At 33.3% G+C, this 20,310-nt stretch overlaps 1 protein-coding gene across 6 annotated transcripts in view; it reads left to right on the top strand.

Annotated features, from left to right (window-relative positions):
* Nucleotides 1-20,310, top strand: part of NAA16 (N-alpha-acetyltransferase 16, NatA auxiliary subunit) — a 168,430-nt gene that overhangs the window by 31,917 nt on the left and 116,203 nt on the right. For all 6 annotated transcript variants that reach the window (XM_074191744.1, XM_074191742.1, XM_074191743.1 and 3 more), the window contains 5 exons: nucleotides 708-842; nucleotides 1,385-1,538; nucleotides 5,102-5,221; nucleotides 8,691-8,786; nucleotides 9,625-9,731. In XM_074191744.1, coding sequence (XP_074047845.1) covers nucleotides 708-842; nucleotides 1,385-1,538; nucleotides 5,102-5,221; nucleotides 8,691-8,786; nucleotides 9,625-9,731 — 612 coding nt within the window. The remainder of the gene's footprint in view (nucleotides 1-707; nucleotides 843-1,384; nucleotides 1,539-5,101; nucleotides 5,222-8,690; nucleotides 8,787-9,624; nucleotides 9,732-20,310) is intronic.

The raw sequence follows: 20,310 nt of genomic DNA, 5'->3' as shown, positions 1-20,310 counted from the left end.
ATCTCAGAGATTTGAACTCAGCTTCTCTTGGCTCCAAAGGTAGCTTCTCCAGTGCATCTTTGTTGAAGTCAGCTTCAAAAAAATGAAAATCTTTAGGTCTTGTTTTGAGATTTTTTGTACTGTTATATCTTAGTTGTATTTTCATAATTTTTTTTTTTACTTTTTAAACCATATCTCAATTTCTTTAAAGGCTAGAAATTTTGTAGATAAATTTATGTGATGATATTAATATGTTGAAAACCATCATTAAGCTATGTAATGCTAGACTAACTTGGAACCAGAATTTCAGTATAAGAGTATTTGAAGAGAATTCAGTATGAGAAATCAGTGTCCACACCAACAATGGAAAGTGAAATAAAAAAATCTGAAAGTCTACTGAAAGTTTTGTGGTCCTGAAGAATTAATGTCTAGGACAAATACAAATTGTTTTAATTGAAGCATTAAAATGATTCTTATTAGAAAGTAATTTTACTTTAAAATTCAGTAGAATTGTATGCTAAATGTAAAAATTTAGTAATTTAGTAAATTATTATAATCTTGAGGTCAGCTATTTTATAGTGATTTAGAAAGAGATAAGGCAAATGGTGTAACCCTGTTTGCCATCAGATTCCTTTTCTGTAAGATGAAGATTTTCATGTCAATTATGATGATTTAAGGTTTGTTCCAGTTCTAAAATTCTTTCATTTTCCACCCTCTTTGTATTAAAGGAGACAAGGTACCAACTTCTTCAGCTGCGTCCAACTCAACGTGCTTCATGGATTGGATATGCTATAGCATATCATTTACTGAAAGATTATGATATGGCACTAAAACTATTGGAAGAGTTTAGAAAGACTCAACAAGTAAGACTTGCCTCAAGACTGCTATTATAATGACTTGAATGTAGCTGGGAGAGGGGAGGGAAAATTGGATAGCTTCATTAAATAATAGTGTATATTTTATCATAAGTCTAATAATTTGTGAGAGAGATTGTTTTCCAATATAATCCTTAATTATTTTTATACTTTTATAAGTTTGCTTTTAAGATAGTCTTTCCTAGTAATGGTTAATTCTATTAAGGAAATGATTGAATTGATAGGAGACACAGGGATAGCCTAAATATAATTTTGCTAGTGCATAGAGTCTAGTTTTATGTTTTCAAACTATTTCCAAAGTTTGTGCTCTCCTTTTTAAATTGAAAATTTTTTTTCAGAAACATGGGAACATGAAAGTAATTCTATATCTGTTAATTGAGGAAAATGAATTTGTATTTCATTAATCATAATATCTACTTTCATTTGAAACATAACAAATGTGGGAGAAATGTGTCATCTGTAGAGGGTATGTGCTATTGGTAGGGTAACCTTTATTTGATCATTTTTTACCTTTTCCCCGTTTTTTCTAGATCCCGCCTAATAAAATTGACTATGAGTATAGTGAACTGATTCTATACCAGAATCAAGTGATGAGAGAGGCAGATCTATTTCAAGAATCTTTAGAACATATAGAAACATATGAAAATAAAGTCTGTGATAAACTTGTAGTGGAAGAAATTAAGGGTAAGTTACTTTGCTTTATTTTTCTTTAAGAATCATCCTTTAGGGACGGATAGGTGGAGTAGTGGATAAAGCACTGGCCTTGGAGTCAGGAGTACCTGGGTTCATATCCGGTCTCAGACACTTAATCATTACCTAGCTGTGTGGCCTTGGGCAAGCCACTTAACCCCCTTTGCCTTGCAAAAACCTAAAAAAAAAAAGTCATCCTTTAAAAGAACTATTATGCCTATAAAATTTATCCTGTGCCTTATTAGTTGTTGCCAGATTCATTGAAATAATATATACTTATGAGTACAAAGACACCAATTAACCAGTTATCTTCTTGTCCTAATAATTAATACTTTGCTAGTTATCAAAATGTTTTTTCCTTATACTGCTTAAGGAAGAACAGTGATATGGTTTAAGTGACCAAAAAAAAAAACCCTAAACAAGCTAACAATATGAATATACTTTGAAAATAAGAAAGAAATATATCTGACACAGTCCAGAATCAGCTTAATGTTACATGTGTGTTTGTACACTCCCACACATAGTTCTTGAACTTATCATCTCCTCTAATATAAAATTAGGTTGGGGTGATTTTTGTGCTGGGAAGTTAGAAGTTCATATATGTTAGCAATTCAGACTTTGTCTATCTCACAGAATTTGAGTTGGAAGGTTCCTTAGTAGTTCAACCCATGCGACAAAATTGTTTAGGGGATAGAGAGAAGGCCTTGGAATCAGGAAGACTGACTAGCTCAGACACTGACTAGCTCTGTGACCCAAGTAAGTCACTTAACCTGTCTTAGCTTTAATTTCCTCATCTGTAAATGAGAATAATAATGGCATCTACATCGGAGGGCATCTTGGGATATTTGTCAAGAGCTTATTAGCCAGATTAACTTTTTTTTGATTATGCAAAAAGAGAGTACTTATTTCTTTTTTTTCTTCCCTGCCTTAATCATTGAGCCACATGAATCTTATCCTCCAACAATTTTTTTTCCTTCTTTTTTTTTGGACGTGGTTTTTCTTGGTCTCTTTGTCTCATCCCTCTCTTACCTGACCTTAGTGGCTTATTGGACATTGCCTCAGTTAAACTGTGAATCCAGTTCACTTCCTTATCATGGCATCACCTCCCTGATGATGTTGTCTTCTTCAAGAGTAAAAGACAACAACAATAACAAACCTTAAAGCATTATATTAAGGCTAGTTATTATTGTTACTATGTATGAAAGGAATCTATAGTTTAGCATATTTGACAAATAGTTGTCTGGCATCTACATGAAAACATTCACAGAGGGGCACCTCACTACTTCTTGAGGTGACCCATTAAACTTTTGTATAGATATAATAATTGTTGGCAAGTTTTCCCTGACATGAAGCCTAAATTTGAGTTTTAACAACTTCCCCTTAGGAACAAAATATATCTCCTCCACATGACAACCCTTGAAGTAAGATGGCTATCATGACTTCAGAATTTTCTTTTTGACGAATATCATTGTTTTATAAGAAATAATAAGCGTGAGGCCGCTAGGTGGCGCAGTGGATAGAGCACTGACCCTGAAGTCAGGAGAACCTGAGTTCAAATGTGACCTCAGAAACTTAATATTTAGTTAGCTGTGTGGCCTTGGGCAAGTCACTTAACCTCATTGCCTTGGAAAAAACAAACAAAAAAAATGATAGGCAGGCAGATTTAGGAAAAAAACTTGGGAAGACTTGGTGCTGAGTAAAGTGAGGAGAACTAGGACAGCATTCTGCATGGTGATAACAACCTTGTGTGATGATCAACTATGATAGACTTAGCTCTTCTTAGCAATATAGTGATCAAAGACAAGTCTTTTTAAAAAATATATTTTTTCAATTACATGTAAAGATAATTTTCAATATTAATTTTTTGTAAGATTTTGTGTTCTTTATTTTTATGCCTCCCTCCCTTCCCTCTGCCTTTCCCATGATAGCATGTAATTTATTTTATACATTTACAATCATGTTTAACATATTTTCATATTAGTCATGTTGTGAAAGAGGAATCAGAACAAAATGGATAAAAAACAAAAGAAAGAAAAAAGCAAAACAAATTTTAAATTGTATGCTTTGGTCTGCATTCAGCCTCTATAGTTTTTCCTGGTGGCATTTTCCATTACAAATCAAAGACAATTATTCTAAAAGACTTGTAATGGAAAATGCCATCTTCATTCAGATGAAAAATTAGAGTCTGAATGCAGCTCGAAGCATACTATTTTCACTTTTTTAATTTGTTTTTGTTTTTTCTTTCTCATGGTTCTCCCTATTTTTCTTTTCTCACTACATGATTAATATGGAAATAGGACTAATATGATTGTGTATACATAACCTCTATCAGATTATGTTCAGTCTTAGAGAAGGGTGGGAAGGACAAAATATAAAAATGAATGTTGCAAAATTTTCTTTTCTCCAGCCTAAACATTCTTGTTCCTTAGTTAAAGTTTAACCAATTCTCATATGTCATGGACTGAAAATCTCATTATCCTGATTGCTCTCCTCTCATACATGTGGATCCTTTTCTCTTTTTTATTATTTCTTTGGGATAAGTATTGCTAAGCCCAGTTTTACAACCCTTTGCTGATTGTTCTCTTGACACGCATTCCAGCTTATCAAAATTCTTTGTAGACTGTGGCATGAAAAATTGAACATAACTCTTTATGAGTGTTTGATGAAAGGGTAGAATTTTCACTTCCTGGAAGTTATGCAGCCCAGTATTTTATTAATTTTTTTTGATTTTCAGAACATATTACTGCCTCATATTGAGGCTATAGTCCATCATAACCTCAAGATTTTTTTCAGATCAACTTCATTGGTAACCTGCTTTTTAATGTTAACAACTACTCTTTCAACATTTCAACATTTTTCAAATTCATTTTATAGGATTATTATCTAATTTACTGATGTCAAATTAAAATGGAAACCAAGGCCATTCATAAGCATCCTTGCAAGTCATGTATTGACTTAGAAAATTGCATATTAACATTTTTTTTAAGTTTTGGTCTGCATTTTTTTTTAATTTTTAGTTATTGCTTTTTTGCAAGGCAATGGAGTTAAAGTGACTTGCTCAAGGTCACACAGCTAGATAATTATTAAGTGTCTGAGGCCGGATTTGAACTAAGGTCTTCTTGACTCCAGGGCCTGTGCTCTGTATCCACTGCGCCACCTAGCCACCCCTCAGGATATATTAGGTTCTCCCCTCACCCCCAACTCTGAGAGATGTCCTCAACAAAGCTTTATAATCATTTGTTATGTACAGGATATCATAGAGAGAATTATTGTTCAGGTAAAGATTGGCCTTTGAGGTTCCTTTCCCAACTCAGTTTTCTGTGAAATTGTACAATATAATTTGTTATAGAAATTCTGGGAAAAAAATAGAAATTCTGCAACCCTAAGCAATCATTCAATGAGACCCGAAACTGGACTTTGCTCTTTGGAAAGTAAACTGTGAATTGTTATGGTTTTTATAATAGAAACTGTTGTCTTCTACAAAATTCCCACAAATATACATGGATAACTTAATACAAATTGAGTAGTTCACATAAAAATATCATACTTAATCTTAGGAGAAATGCTGTTGAAATTGGGAAGATTGAAAGAAGCTGGTGAAATATTTAAAGACTTGATTGATCGGAATGCTGAAAACTGGAATTACTATGAAGGCTTGGAGAAAGCTCTGCAACCTAGTATGTAATATACTTATTTTCACTGCTTTTTAAATGCTACTGTTTTGAAGAATAATCTGTAAAATTCCATTATTAGGCCCTAGAGAACAACACAGTTTAATGGTATTTTTTATATTGATGTTTTTTCTATTTTATAAATTCATGTTAATAAATATTTAAATATCTTTGAATTTAAAGGAAATATTTTAAATGTTAAATGCTTTAGAGAGAATTAAAAATTACTTTTTAGACAACAACATAGTATACGTTAAAATGTTGCTAATTGATGCTAAAGATATAATTTTTTCATAAAAATCAGTACAGGATAGTTATAAAGTATTGTAATCTTATGTATTTCAGGTTCTTAAAATATAGCAATAGCTCTCCTTATATATAACACTTTAAGTTTTGTCTCTTTTTTGGGGGGTGGTGGTTTGCAAGTCAATAGGGTTAAGTGACTTGTCTAAGGTTATGTTTGAACTCAGGTTCTCGTGATTCCAGGGCTGGTACTTTATCCACTGAGCTATCTTACTGTCCCTAATACTTTGAGTTTTACGAAGAACTCTTCACATAATAACCCTGGAACAGGTTCTGTAAATATTATCCTTGTTTTATAGATGAAGAAAATGAATGCCAGACAAGTTAGGATTTGCTCAAGGTTATATTCTCCACTAATAATTAGATACCATAGAAATAGTCAAGAGTTTTATACTAAGATCATTGTTTTAATGAATGTATACATTAAGCATGCTATACACATGTCAGTGAATATAACTTCTCAGGTTTGCGTCTTGAAGTAGTTTTATCTTGTTCCTTTTCCATCTTGTTTTTCTGTTAACTGTCTCATCAAAGTCAATTTTCTCAACTTTGGTAGAGATAAAAATTTACTTTTTCTTCTCAGAATTTATAAATTAGTACTTGTACTTAATTTTTTGTATTAAACTTACCATTTGAACGGAGTTAAGGACCTACAAGATTTGGAGTGTGTTGTAATTTATAATAACTGTATACATTGCTTATTAATAATAGTTACTTTAGAAGAGAGACTTCATATTTATGAAGAAATAATATAATGATAAAAATACCCTGTAATTTGTCTCTTGACCCTATCAAAATGGTCATTTCCCCCCCCCCCTCTTTGTAGAGTGCAGAAGAAAAACATTTAATATAAATTGTCATCATATAAACTTGATAAACTTTAAGGATTTCATGATTATCCTTCTTTAATTTCTTCCAGTTAATACTTTCTGAAGTTGAATGTTTGCTGGAGTGGGAATGTAAATTTTTAAAACAAAATTTATCATTTGTAAATGTGTATATTGTGACAAAAATTGGTCCTGCCTATGTAATTCTCATATTTTAAAAATGTAATATGTAAAATATTTAACCTTTTTTAATAGGAACAGTCTTATGAAAAGCTTACCCTAGTTTAATATTTTCTTTCAATTATCAAAGTTATGGGTGTTTTTTTTACTACGGATTAGTTATTTAACCATTTCTCTTCTCTTCCTTAATTATGCAGTTCTCCTGAACAAAGTTTTTTTTTGTGAGCAGAGACACTGTGACTCTTTAAGCAAAATGTTGATGTTTTTAGAACATTGATGTGATAGATTTGATTTGCTCTTTTTTTTTTTAAATTTAACTTTCAACAAATCCTAAGGAGAAAAGAAAAAGAGGAATATATGTATTTGAAACTGAATTTCTTATGTAGTTTTAGAAAAAGATATGTCAGACTTAACATAATAATAGTAAAATGACTTCCTTGGTGTTCTTCAAGATTCTAGATGTGGAGTGGGGAAAAAAAAATCACAGTAAGAGAAGATATGTCTCAGTTATTTTAGGTCAGTTATTTTTACCTTCGTATCCTTGAATATAAAAAATAATTAAAACTTGGAATATTAACATAAAGTTAACTATTAATACAGTAATTATTAGTAAAGATAGTTAATATTTTTCATCTCTAATTAAAATAAAACAATTAACTTTCATAACAGGATCCTATATTACTTTAAATTATGTCAGTTTTCAAAAACTAACCATAACACTTTATTTTTAGATGGCCTGGGGACTTTTGTTCTCCCATGATAAGTTCTGGAGCTCCAACTTGTGACATCAAATAGGTCACTGAAATGGATTAGTTCTGACAATTATTACATGACAGAACTTTTACTCTAGAGGTAGAGGGTAAAATTTTTTTAGAATATAATCATAGCTTGGTGACATCAGAAAGATTTTTTGCTGTTTGATAAGACAAAGCTAGGCCATATCAAGCATATTTTGTGCAGTAACTTTGATATATTTTTTGTTTGTTTTTGCTAAGCAGTGGGAGTTAAGTGACTTGCCCAAGGTCATGCAACTTAGTATGCATTAACTTTTAATAAGTACTAATCTGAGCTCAGCTTTGAACTCAGGTCCTCCTTACTCCAGGGCCAGTGCTCTAACTGCTGGGCCACCTAGCTGCTCCATTTCCATATAATTTTTAGAATTAGAGTACTTACTGTTCCAAAATATCTCCAGATCTTTAATAATATGAAAGTAATTATTCATATTTTTGAATAATTCAGTTAAAATTCAACCACATTGGAGCTCCAAAACATGTTTTTTGGGGAAGGAAGAAGTCTTTTCAAAGGTGGTGAGTATGTCAGAGATAGGATAAAACCAGGACTTTGTGACACCTAGTGCCACCTTCTATTTTGTATGTCAGATGTGCCTCTTAGTGTTTTTATTAGATGTATAAAAGTTCCAACAGTTTCCTTTTTTTTTTGGCAAGGTAATGGGGTTAAGTGACTTACTCAGGGTCACACATCTAGATAGTTATTAAATGTCTGAAGCTGGATTTGATCTTGGGTCCTCCTGACTCCAGGACCAATGCTCTATCTACTGCACCACCTAGCTGCCCCCCAAGTCTGTTTTTGAAATGAAGTGTGAATACATTCATCACACTTAGGAATTTTGATGTTCTAAAACTATCCCATTAACTTTAATATACTTTCATATAATTTTGTGTGGAAGTATGTGTTGTCTCCATTATTTTATGATTATTTCTGTGTTATAATGGATCATTACTTTGCTGATAAAAGAGGGCATATTAAAGAGTGAAATAGAAACAGAATATATTAAATATATTCCATGTAAATTTTGCACGGCAGTGGGGTTAAGTGACTTGCCCAAGGTCACACGGCTAGGTAATTATTAAATGTCTGAGGCTGAATTTGAACTCAGGTCCTCCTGGTTCCAGGACTGGTGCTCTATCCATTGCATCATCTAGCTGCCTCTTTGGTAATTTTTATAAATTTTTAAAGTGTAGTTTATTAAGTGATTTTGTTAATATTTTAAATCTTGTCACTACAAAATTTAAATCAATCTTGCCATAATTTAAAAAGTTTGGTGTAGTAATATATTTGTAACTCAGAAATGTAAAACTGTTATTTATGTTTTGTGTATGTTTTTATTTTTATTTTATCTTGTATATGTTGCTTATTAATAATAGGCACTTTAGAAGAGAGACTTCGTATTTATGAAGAAATAAGTAAGCAGCACCCCAGAGCACTTTCACCCAGAAGATTACCTTTAAACTTTGTCTCAGGTAATATCTGGATATCTTTTAAATCACTGTTATCTATATGACATAATTTAAAGAATTTAGATTTTTTTTTTCTGCTGGTCATAGCCTGAATAGAAGCATTTTTATTCCCTATTAAAAGTTGGGAAATTCTATTTTCTCTGCCTCTATAAAGGAAAACATTAATTTTATATCTTAAAATATTTATTTTAATTTAGAAATGTAGTAATGAATTTTCATCTCATGGAGAGTGGAATGTAACTGTTAAAATTGTTTCTAGACTTCAAGATAGTGCCATAATATTTTCCCTTTTTCAGTCATTCAACAAGCATTTATTTGAGTGTTTATTAATATGCCAGGTTCTAAGCTAAGCTTTGTGTTACAAATAAAGGCAAAAACATGTTCCCTGTTCTCAAGGAGCTTACCTTTTAATGGAAGTAATTACAAATTCTCTTGGGAAATTTCAGGAAGATTATTGTATTTTTGTAGCAAATTGTTATTCATTCCACTTTAGAATTTCAAATATTGTGCAGATATTACATTGAAATTCCAAGGTTGATTTTTTTAACCTTTCTTAAAAGTAAAAAATTATTAAGTTCATTTTTTGAATTACTGCTTGAAGATAAAGTTGATGTTTTGATGCAGGAAAAAAATTAAGAATTATCTGATACTATTGATAAGGGAAAGAAACTTTGCCATTCTTTTTGATAATAGCAATAGAAATGATTCTAAAACTCTTTTTTTCCTTTTTCTTTTTTGTTTTAATATTTGAGTTTTCTTTACATTATTAAAATCAATTCACTCATCTTTTAAGAGTTGTTCATAACAATTGAAATTTAAGAAAATATACTTTTGTTTCTAGGTGAAAAATTTAGAGAACTAATGGATAAATTCCTGAGGATTAACTTCAGTAAAGGCTGCCCACCCTTGTTTACCACTTTGAAATCTTTATATTACAATACAGAAAAGGTAAAATTTGGTATTTATTCAGTTTTGATATTGTCTTTGTACTAACTTAATTAAAATTTTTATAGAAACTATTTCCCTGTAACTTATACAAATTTGTAGTTTAACAGTTTCCTCTTGTAATGTGTTAGTTCATCTAATTTTCATCCAGTTAACACAAGGACTGAAGATATGCACTTGTATAGTTTATTTGAATAGCAAAGTAATTGTCATTCTCACGTAAAATGAAAGAACTTAACCTCAGAAGTAAAAAGCAAAATCTTCTCTTATATGTGCATACTATAGCGATTCATAATTTGAGACATTTTTAATATGATTTTGATCAGAAGACATCATCATTAACTTACCTATGATTTTATAGTATTTTTAGTTCCATTTTATATTACATTTATATTTGTGGTGCATGCTATTGGAATTATAGTAGGGATTGGTTTGAGAGAGAGAGAGAACTCACTTTTCCCCTCAAAATATTACATTTGCATAATGATAGGATTTATCAATGCTAATTTACATTTGTAGAGGGACTTTTCCTACATCAAATAAATGACAGGTTCAGATAAAAAAAATCCTAGAAATTGACTAGGTTTATTAAAAATTTAGATGTTTATCTTGACTTTAATGTCAAAGGTTTATCACAGATTGATTTGATTTTCTGTGCTTGTGTGTATATATGTGTGTGTGTGTGTATATGAAAAGGTAAATTGATCTTAATTTCATATTAAATTGGTAAAAAACATATGCATGTTCACATTTCATTATTCTGTCTTCTATTTATTACCTCCTCAAAAAAAATCTGCTAGTTGATGAGGCAAGTGAAGTCTTGTGATAGAACTGGCAAGGAAAATTAACTAACTTTTTCATCTTTTAATTTGGCATCCTTTATCATAAGTATTTATAATTTTATACTTACTAATAGTTTGGAATTAAACTTACTTCAAATGTAGTTTATTGGTTCCTCTTTGAATCTGAAGGAATTTATCCTACTACAGTGTATTATATGGGCAGTGAATGAAAATTTTTTTTTCTTTAAAAATGAGACTTCCTAATTGTAACAGTTTTACTTTGAGTTCTTCAGATATTTTACCATCTTATAGATAAGTAATGTGTACTTGTTAGAGAATGTTCTTTTTAGTAAGAAGTAAGGCTCTGTATCACTGATGAGAGATTAGTGTCAGTTGCAAAGAATGAAGTATAACCTGTAGAAACTAAGTGCATTAATAGATCAGGAATTTATTGCTATGAACACAGGTAAAAGTGGTTGAGAAGTACATTTGGAATAAAGTAAATTAAAAATTTAACAAAATTATTTTGCCTTTTAAAAAAGGAAGAATATTAATGTTGATTTTATATATATATATATGTGTGTATATATATATATATATATATATTTTCACATTATAATGAGGGATTGACTTCTTTCTCATTATGGAATATTTAAAAGAGAGATTGATCCTAAAACAAGAATTTGAAGATACAAATGGGGAAGACAATTCAGTGTTTCATTAAAGCCTAATAGTATAAAGATGGGAAAAAGTCCATTGAGGTAGTAAGAGCATGAAGTTCTTAATTATATTACGTTTTAAATGAGTTTTTAAAAATGTTCAGAATTTATATCATTTTATTGTGTAAGGTAAATCAAGAAATCAATTGATTTTTGAGTCTTCTCATACAGATTGAATCTAATAGTATTTTGAAGTAATGAGAAAGATATTTGTTAGATTTTAATGTAAAATGATAGCAACATGTTGCTAGATGTTCTTTTTTTATTTTATTTATTTATTTTGAATTTTACAATTTTCCCCCCTAATCTTGCTTCCCTCCCTCTACCCCCCACAGAAGGTAGTCTGTTAGTCTTTACATTGTTTCCATGGTATACATTGATCTAAATTGCATGTGATGAGAGAGAAAGCATATCCTTATGGAAGAGATAGCAAAATTACATAACATAATGTTTTTTTTTCTTTTAATTAAAGGTGATAGTCTTTGGTCTTTGTTCAAATTCCACAATTTTCTCTGGATAGAGATGATATTCTCTATTGTAGATATCCCAAAATTGTTCCTGATTGTGGCACTGATGGAATGAGCAAGTCTATTAAGGTTGATCATCACCCTCTATGTTGCTGTTAGGGTATACAGTGTTCTTCTGGTTCTGCTCATCTCACTCAGCATCAGTTCATGCAAATCCTTCCAGGCTTCTCTGAATTCCCATCCCTTCTAGTTTCTAATAGAACAAGAGTATCCCATAGCATACATATACTTCAATTTGTTCAGCCATATTCCAATTAATGGACATTCACTCAATTTGCAATTCTTTGCCACCACAACAGAGCTGCTATGAATATTTTTGTACAAATGATGTTTTCCCCCTTTTTCATGATCTCTTCAGGGTATAGACCCAGTAGTGATATTGCTGGATCAAAGGGTATGCACATTTTTATTGCCTTTGGGCATAATTCCAAATTGCTCTCCAGAAAGGTTGGATGAGTTCACAGCTCCACCAACAATGTATTAGTATCCCAGATTTCCCACCTCCTTTCCAGCATTGATCATTGTCCTTTCTGGTCATATGGGCCTGCTAGATACTCTTGTGATGTGATAGAAATTAACTTTTCTGTCATTGTGTAAGTATTTTTAAATAACTATTTGTCTTTGAGCTCTTGAAAAAAAAGTGAAGCCCTGAGATTTGGGCATCTTATGATATGATTTCAGAATAAAGTAATATAATTGATTTGGTAGTACTGAGTAATAGTGAAAAAAATAAAAAGCACTGTTTTGATTTAAAAGACAATTCAACAGTTACTTATTAAATGCCCTCTATCTGCCAAGATATTTTAAAGTCAAAACACGATATTCCTTGCCCTCAAGGAGTTTATATGCTGGTGGGATAACTGTAAAGCTAAATAAATGGAAGAAAATTCTTGGGTTTTTTAGTTTTTTTTTTCCAAGGCAAATGGGGTTAAGTGGCTTGCCCAAGGCCACACAGCTAGGTAATTATTAAGTGTCTGAGACTGGATTTGAACCCAGGTACTCCTGACTCCAGGGCTGGTGCTTTATTTATTTATTTTTTAAATATTTATATTTATTTTACACATAATTTAATGTTTTTTTTAATTAATTTTTATTAAAGATATTATTTGAATTTTACAATTTTCCCCCCAATCTTACTTCCCTCCCCAAACTCCCCCACGGAAAGCAATCTGTCAGTCTTTACTTTGTTTCCATGTTGTACCTTGATCCAAATTGGGTGTGATGAGAGAGAAATCTTTATCCTTAGAGATCAGACAATAAGATACCTGTGTTTTTCTAAATTGCATGGGATTGTCCTTGAACTTTATTCAAACTCCACAGCTCCTTATCTGGATACAGATGGCACGCTCCTTTGCAGACAGCCCAAAATTGCTCCCGATTGTTGCACTGATGGAATGAATGAGTCCTTCAAGGTTGATCATCACCCCCATGTTGCTGTTAGGGTGTACAGTGTTTTTCTGGTTCTGCTCATCTCACTCAGCATCAGTTCATGTAAATCCCTCCAGGCTTCCCTGAAATCCCATCCCTCCTGGTTTCTAATAGAACAATAGTGTTCCATGACAGACATATACCACAGTTTGCTAAGCCATTCCCCAGTTGAAGGACATTTACTTGATTTCCAGTTCTTTGAAGGGCCAGTGCTTTATCCTTTGCGCCACCTAGCCGCCCCAAGATAATTTTTGGATCTAGAGAGTGCTGTCAACTGGCAACATCAGTAAAGGCTTCACTAGGAGGTGGCACTTGAATTAATCATTTTTTATTTTATTTTTTTAATTAATCATTTTTAAAAATCTGATTTCAGTTTTGAATTCTTTCCCTCCTACTTTACCCTTCTTCCATGGAGAAAAAAAGAAAATGTATTAAAACAAATTCTTGCATTATTCTTGTCCAAAAAAGTGCCTTAATCATCACTTTTTTTACTTAACCTTTCTGTTCATTCATTCATTCATTCAATTTTTATTTATTTAATCACTCATTTATTTTTTGTTTTTTATTTGTTTTTTCAACTACATACAACAGTAGTTTTACCATTTTTTGGCAAGATTTTGAGTTTTACATTTTTCTCCCCCTTCCCTTCCTTCCCTTCCCCCTCTCATTGATAGAAAGCAATTTAATATAGACTCTACTTGTGTAACTATGCTAAACCAGAACTATATTAATCATGTTGTGAAAGAAGAATCAAATCCAAATACAAATAGAAAGAAAAAATATATTAGAAAAAATGATGATACCAAAGACAAGTTTTAAAAATTGAAGATTACAAGCTTTGGTCTGCATTCACACAGATATCTCTCTCTCTCTCTCTCTCTCTCTCTCTCTCTCTCTCTCTCTCTCTCAATATGGATGGTATTTTTTATCACAAGTCTTTTAGAATTATCTTTGATTATTGCACTGCTGAAATTAACAAGTCCATCATAGTTGAGCTTCACTCAGTGTTGCTGTTGATGTGTTCAATGTTCTTCTGGTTCTGCTCAATTCATTCAGCATCAGTTCTTGTAAGTCTTTCCAGGCTTTTCTGAAGTCCTGTCCCTCACAATTTCTTATAGAACAATAGTGTTCCATCACATTTATATTTCAGTTTTTTCAGCCATTTCCCAATTGATGGGCATCCCCTCAATTTCCAATTCTTTGCCACCACAAACAGGGCTGCTATGAATATTTTTGTACATTTTTTTACCCTTTTTTGTAATTTCTTTGGGATACACACCTAGGGATGCATAGTTGTATTGCCCTTTGGGTATAATTCCAAATTACTCTGCAGAAAGGTGAATTGGTTTACAACTCCTCCACTAATGCATTAGTGTCCCAGTTTTTCCACATCCCCTCCAACATTGATCATTTTCCTTTTTAGTCATATTGGTCAATCTGATAGGTGTGAGGTAGTACCTCAGAGATGTTTTAATTTGCATTCCTCTAATCAATATTTATTTAGAGTACTTTTTCATATGACTATAGGTAGCTTTAATTTCTTCATTTGAGAATTGCCTTATCCTTTTTTTCATTTATCATTTGGGTAATGACTTGTTTTCTTATAAATTTGACTCCATTTTCTATATATATTTTAGAAATGAGTCATTTGTCAGTAATACTAATTGTAAAAATTGTAATATCTCTCTTATCTGGAAGTGGATAGCATGTTTGATCATAAGACTTCTGGAATCATGATTTTTCATTGTTTTGGCTAGATTTCTTAATCTTTAAAGGTGTTTGTCTTTACAGTATTGTTTTTATATGTATTTTTTCCCTTGGTTCTGCTCACTTCATTTTTCAGCCCATCGTGCAGGTTTCCCCTTTTTTCTGAAATCATCCCTTTTATAATTTTTCAATATAGTCTTCCCTCACATTCATCTACCGTAACTTGTTTATCCCTTCCCTAATTGATGAATATTTCCTCAGCTTCCATGAAAAGTGTTACTTTACATATAGGTCCTTTTCCTTTTTCTGTCATCTCTTTGGGGATATAAATTGGAAGTAATATGCCTGGGAATTCACAGTTTAATAGCTTTTTGGTTATAGTTCCAAATTACTTTCTTGAATGGCTTTTTGGTCAATGTTGAGATTGTGAGATGGAACCTCAAAATCGTTTAAATTTGCATTTCTTTGTTCATAATTAGAACATTTTTTAATTTAATATTTATTTATTATTTTGTACAATTTTTTATACATTAATAAAATATTCTTGTTTAAGAGTAAGCAAAATACCTCCTCCCCCAAAACAATATAGACTCACTTGAGCTATAAAGTAAAGGGGAGAGAAAAAAATTAAAATTAAAAAAATAGTAATAATTGTAGGTATGGCCAGGTGGCGTGTTGGACGGAGTACCATCCCTGGAGTCAGGAGCACCAAAGCCCATATCCGGCCTTGTACACCCAACAATCACCCAGCTGTGTGACATGCAAGCCACCCCAACCCCACTGCCCTGCGTAAACCCAAAAAAAAAGAGGAAAAAAAAAGAACAAAAATAAAATAGTAATGATAATTGTAAGGGTGGCTGGGTGGCAGACAGAGCACTTGTCCTTGAGCCAGGAGCACCCGGGTCTGAATCCGGCCTCAGACACCCAATGATCACCTGCTATGCGGCCTCAGACAGGCCACCCAGCCCCATTTGCCCTGCACCCCCCCAAAATAATAATAATAATAATAATAATAATAATAATAATAATAAAATGTGCTTCAGTTTGTGTTCCAATACCACCAACTCTGTTGTGGGTGGATCACATTCTTTATGATAAGTCGATCACAAAAGTTACTTCCATGTTTTTCCACCATTGCCATTGTTGATCACAACTCCCTCCTTTCATATTTCTTCACTACCATGTACTATATTTTCTCTTTCCTTTCACTGACTCTGCTGTAGGGCAGCTGAGTGGCACAGCAGACAGATCCCTGGCCCTGGGACCAAGAGGCCCCGAGCCCCCATACCACCCCTTAGGCCCAGCATCCCCCTGGCCCTATGGTCCTGGACAGGTCACCCAATCCCAGCCCCTTGCAAGTTGTAAAAAATAAAGTGTGTTATATCTGACCACTCTCCCCCCATGGTCCATCTTCTCCATTCACATCCCCTTCCCCCTGTCCCCCCCCTTTCTCCTTCTTACTCCAGATGCTTATACCCCATTGAGTATATATGCTATTTCCTTTCCTAGCCACCTCTGATGAGAGCAAAATTCCTTCATTCTCCCTTGCCTTTCCCCTTTCCATATCATTGCAATAGCTCATTGTAATAAAGAAAAATCTTATTATATGAAATATCTTGGCCTATTCCCTCTCTTCTTTTTCTTTCTCCTATTATATTTCCTTTTTTTGTATTGACTCCATTTTTACACCATATTTTATCTTCAAATTCAGCTTTCTCCTGTGCTTCAACTATAAAAGCTCCTTCTACCTGCTCTATTAACTGAGAAGGTTCATATGAGTATTATAAGTGTCATTTTTCTATACAGGAATATATGCAGTTCATCATCATTAAGTCCCTCATATTTTGCCTTTCTCTTCCAATCTCTATCCTTCACCTGAGTTGAAGATCAAACCTTCTGTTCAGCTCTGGCCATTCCAACAGGAACCTTTGAAATTCCCCTGGTTCATTGAAAGTCCATCTTTTTCCCTGGAAGAGGACATTCAGTTTTGCTGGGTAGTTGATTCTTGGTTGCATTCTAAGCTCTTTTGCCTTCCGGCATATTATATTCCAAGTCCTACGAGCTTTTAATGTAGTTGCTGCTAAGTCCTGTGAGATCCTGACTGCAGCTCCATGATATTTGAATTTTGTCCTTCTGGCTGCTTGTAATATTTTCTCTTTGACTTGGGATTTCTGGAACTTGGCTATAGTATTCCTGGGGGGTTGGTTTTTTGGGATCTCTTTCTTGGGGAGATTGGTGGATTCTCTCCATTTCTATTTTGCCCTCTGCTTCTAGGATATCAGGGCAATTTTCTTGTAGTAATTCTTTAAAAAGGCTCTTTTCCTGATCATGACTTTCAGGTATTCCAATAATTTTTAAATTATCTTTTCTAAATCTGTTTTCTATATCAGTGTTTTCAATGAGATGTTTCACATTTTCTTCTAATTTTTCATTTTTTTGGTTTTGAAGTATTGAGTCCTGATTTTTAGTAAATTTGTCTATCTCCCTGAGTTCTATTCTTTGTCTGAAGGATTTGTTTTCCTCAGAGAGTTTTCTTATCTCTTTTTTTCCATCTGGCCCATTTTGCTTTTTAAAGCATTCAATAACTTTATGAACTGTTTTATCTATTTAACCTAAGCTGGTTTTTAGCATGCTATTTTCGTCAGCATTTTTTTGGATTTCCTTGACTAGGCTGCTGACTTCATTTTCATGTTTTTCCTGCATCTCTCTCATTTCTTTTCCCAATTTTTCTTCTGTCTCCTTCATTTGATTTTCAAAGTCTTTTTTGAGCTCTGTCATATCCTGAGCCCAATTTCTGTTTTTCTTGGAGTCTTTAGATGCAGGAGCTTGTGCTTCCTCATCTTCAGACTGAGTGTTTTGATCTTTCTTGGGCCCACATGCAAAATATTTCTCAATGGTGTTCCTCTTGTTTCTCTGCTTGCTCATTTTCCCAGCCTAAGCCTGTTTTGGGGTGCTTCCTGAGCTTTTGGGACACTCCCACAAGGGTCTAAGTGTGTGAGGCTCTGTCCTCCCTCCTGGTCTGTGAATGACCATAAGCGCTCCCCTCTGCCACGGGGCTGAGGTGGGGTGGGACCCTGCTGTTCTATGGGGGGGCCTAGACTGGGATCAGGATCTGAATGTGGTCAGAGCCCCAGAGTCCTGTTCCAGGGGCAGAGGAGAGAGCTCAGCAGTCTCTCTCTCTTCACGCCCCCCCACCCCCATGGGCTCATGCCCTGGGGGCTCCTGCTTACGGGCTCCGCCTGCTTCTGTTCCTGGATCTGCTTACCTTGGCTGCTGGCTGTGTGCCCTGTTGGCTGGGCTCCACGTGCTCCCTCTGGCAGAGGTTCCCTGCTGTTTCCTCACTTTGTGCCCGGTGCTCCCCGGGGTGCAGCTCAGGAGACCCCCCACTGCTGTGAGCGGAGGCTCCCAGCACCCTGGGGCTCCCTCCAGGAGGCTAAAGTTCTTTCGCTCCAGCGGGCCGCCCCTCCAACCCCGGGGAGCAGAGCCTTTCTGTTCTTTTCCAGGTTACCTTGAGTAGGAGAACTGCCTCACTGGGTCCCTATGTGGGTTCTGTCTCTCGAAAATTTAGAGTCCTTAGTTTATAAGTTTTATGAGATAGCGCCTAAGAGAAGTTCCTCTCTTGTTGCCATCTTGGCTCCGCCCCCCTGGAACATTTTTTATATGCTACTGATAGCTTGATTTTTTTTTTCCCCTGAAACTGTTTGTTTCTATTCTTTGTCCATTTATCAATTAGAGAATGACTAATTTGACTAATGTCCTCTTTCTTAGAAATGACACCTCTATCAAACTGAGTCGAGTTCTGAAAAAAGTTAGAAGATTCTAAGAAGCATAAATGAGGAAAGAATACCTTTTAGGATTGTACTAGAACTTGTTCAGAGGCATATAATTGAAGATGGCATATCAAGTTTAGGGAACCATTAATAGGAAAGCTTGTGTTATTGTAATACTTCTAAAGCTTTCCTTTTAATGGTTCCCTAAACTTGATAAGCCATATTCAATAAAAATTTTATCCCTATTTTGTTATTTTGTTTAATATTTTCTTTCTCAGACTAGGCAACCTGACTTCTTATAGCAAAGCAGTTGGAGAATATGTTAGAATGCTATGTATGTATCTGCCAACTTCTTTGGAAAAATATTTATTTTTATATATGGAACTTCTTGTGTGATTCTTAGAATTTTGAGCATATATATAATAGCATATAATAAATTATTAAGGTATTATCAGAAAAAGTAAAAGAAAGAGGAAAAAGTTTGCACCCATTTGTTGCAACTTCATAGGTTTAGAAAGTATTGTCCTATAATATTTAGTTTAATAATTATATAAAGGTAATTAAAAATAATATAATTTATTAATTTGTGATATTTTCACAGCTGATATTTGATTTAAAATAGACAATAGCATAATTAAGAAAATTTAGTCTTCTAAAATGTACTTAAATATATATTAAATGGATAGTCATCTTCTTATGTGATAAACTATACATAGTCCATTTCGAAAACTGCAACCAACAGTCGTCATTCAGGACTTATCTTTTCTCAGCAATAGTGACCCAAGGCAGTTTTTTAAAAAAATTAAATATTTTATTTATTTGTTTAGCCATCTACATGTAATGGTAATTTTTACCTGTCATTAAAAAAATTTTTTTTTACTATCATTTTTTGACAAGGTTTTGAGTTTTACAGTTTTTCTCCCTCCTTCCCTTCCCCCAACAGAAAACAATCTGATATAAACTCAATATTTATAAACTTGCCAAACATAAATTGTTATTGAACATGTTGTGAGAGAAGAATCAGATTCAAATGTAAGAAAGAAAACATTAAAGAGAAAAAAATGACATAATACATAGAACAGCTTTTAAAAATTGAAGATAATAAGCTTTGGTCTTCATTTAAACTCCACAGTTCCTTCTCTGGAATGGATGATATTTTCCATCACAAGTCTTTTAAAATTGTCTTTGATTATTGTGCTGCTGAAATGAATAAGTCCATTAAGATTGATCATCACCAAATATCGTTGTTGGTGTGTGTGATGTTCTTCTCATTCTTCTCATTTCATTCAACATCAATTCATGCTAGTTTTTCTAGGTTTTTCTGATGTCCCATCCCTCTTTATTTCTTATAGAATAATAGTGTTCCATCACATACATATACCCAATTGATGAGTATCCCCTCAATTTTCAATTCTTTGTCACTACAAATAGAGCTGGTTTGAATATTTTTGTATATGTGGGGTTTTTACCCAGTTTCATGATCTCTTCAGGGTATAGACCCAGTAGTGGTCTTGCAAAGGGTATGCACATTTTTATTGTCCTTTGGGCATGATTCCAAATTGTTCTTCAGAAAGGTTGGATTTGATTCCCGACTCCATCAACGTATTGGTGTCTCACTTTTCCTATATCCCCTCCAACATTGATCATTT

The sequence above is a fragment of the Macrotis lagotis genome, chromosome 6, assembly GCF_037893015.1.
Source record: "Macrotis lagotis isolate mMagLag1 chromosome 6, bilby.v1.9.chrom.fasta, whole genome shotgun sequence".
Taxonomy (NCBI): Eukaryota; Metazoa; Chordata; class Mammalia; order Peramelemorphia; family Peramelidae; genus Macrotis; species Macrotis lagotis.
The sequence above is the reverse complement of the archived record's forward strand: the minus strand, read 5'-3'. Positions and strand labels throughout refer to the sequence as shown.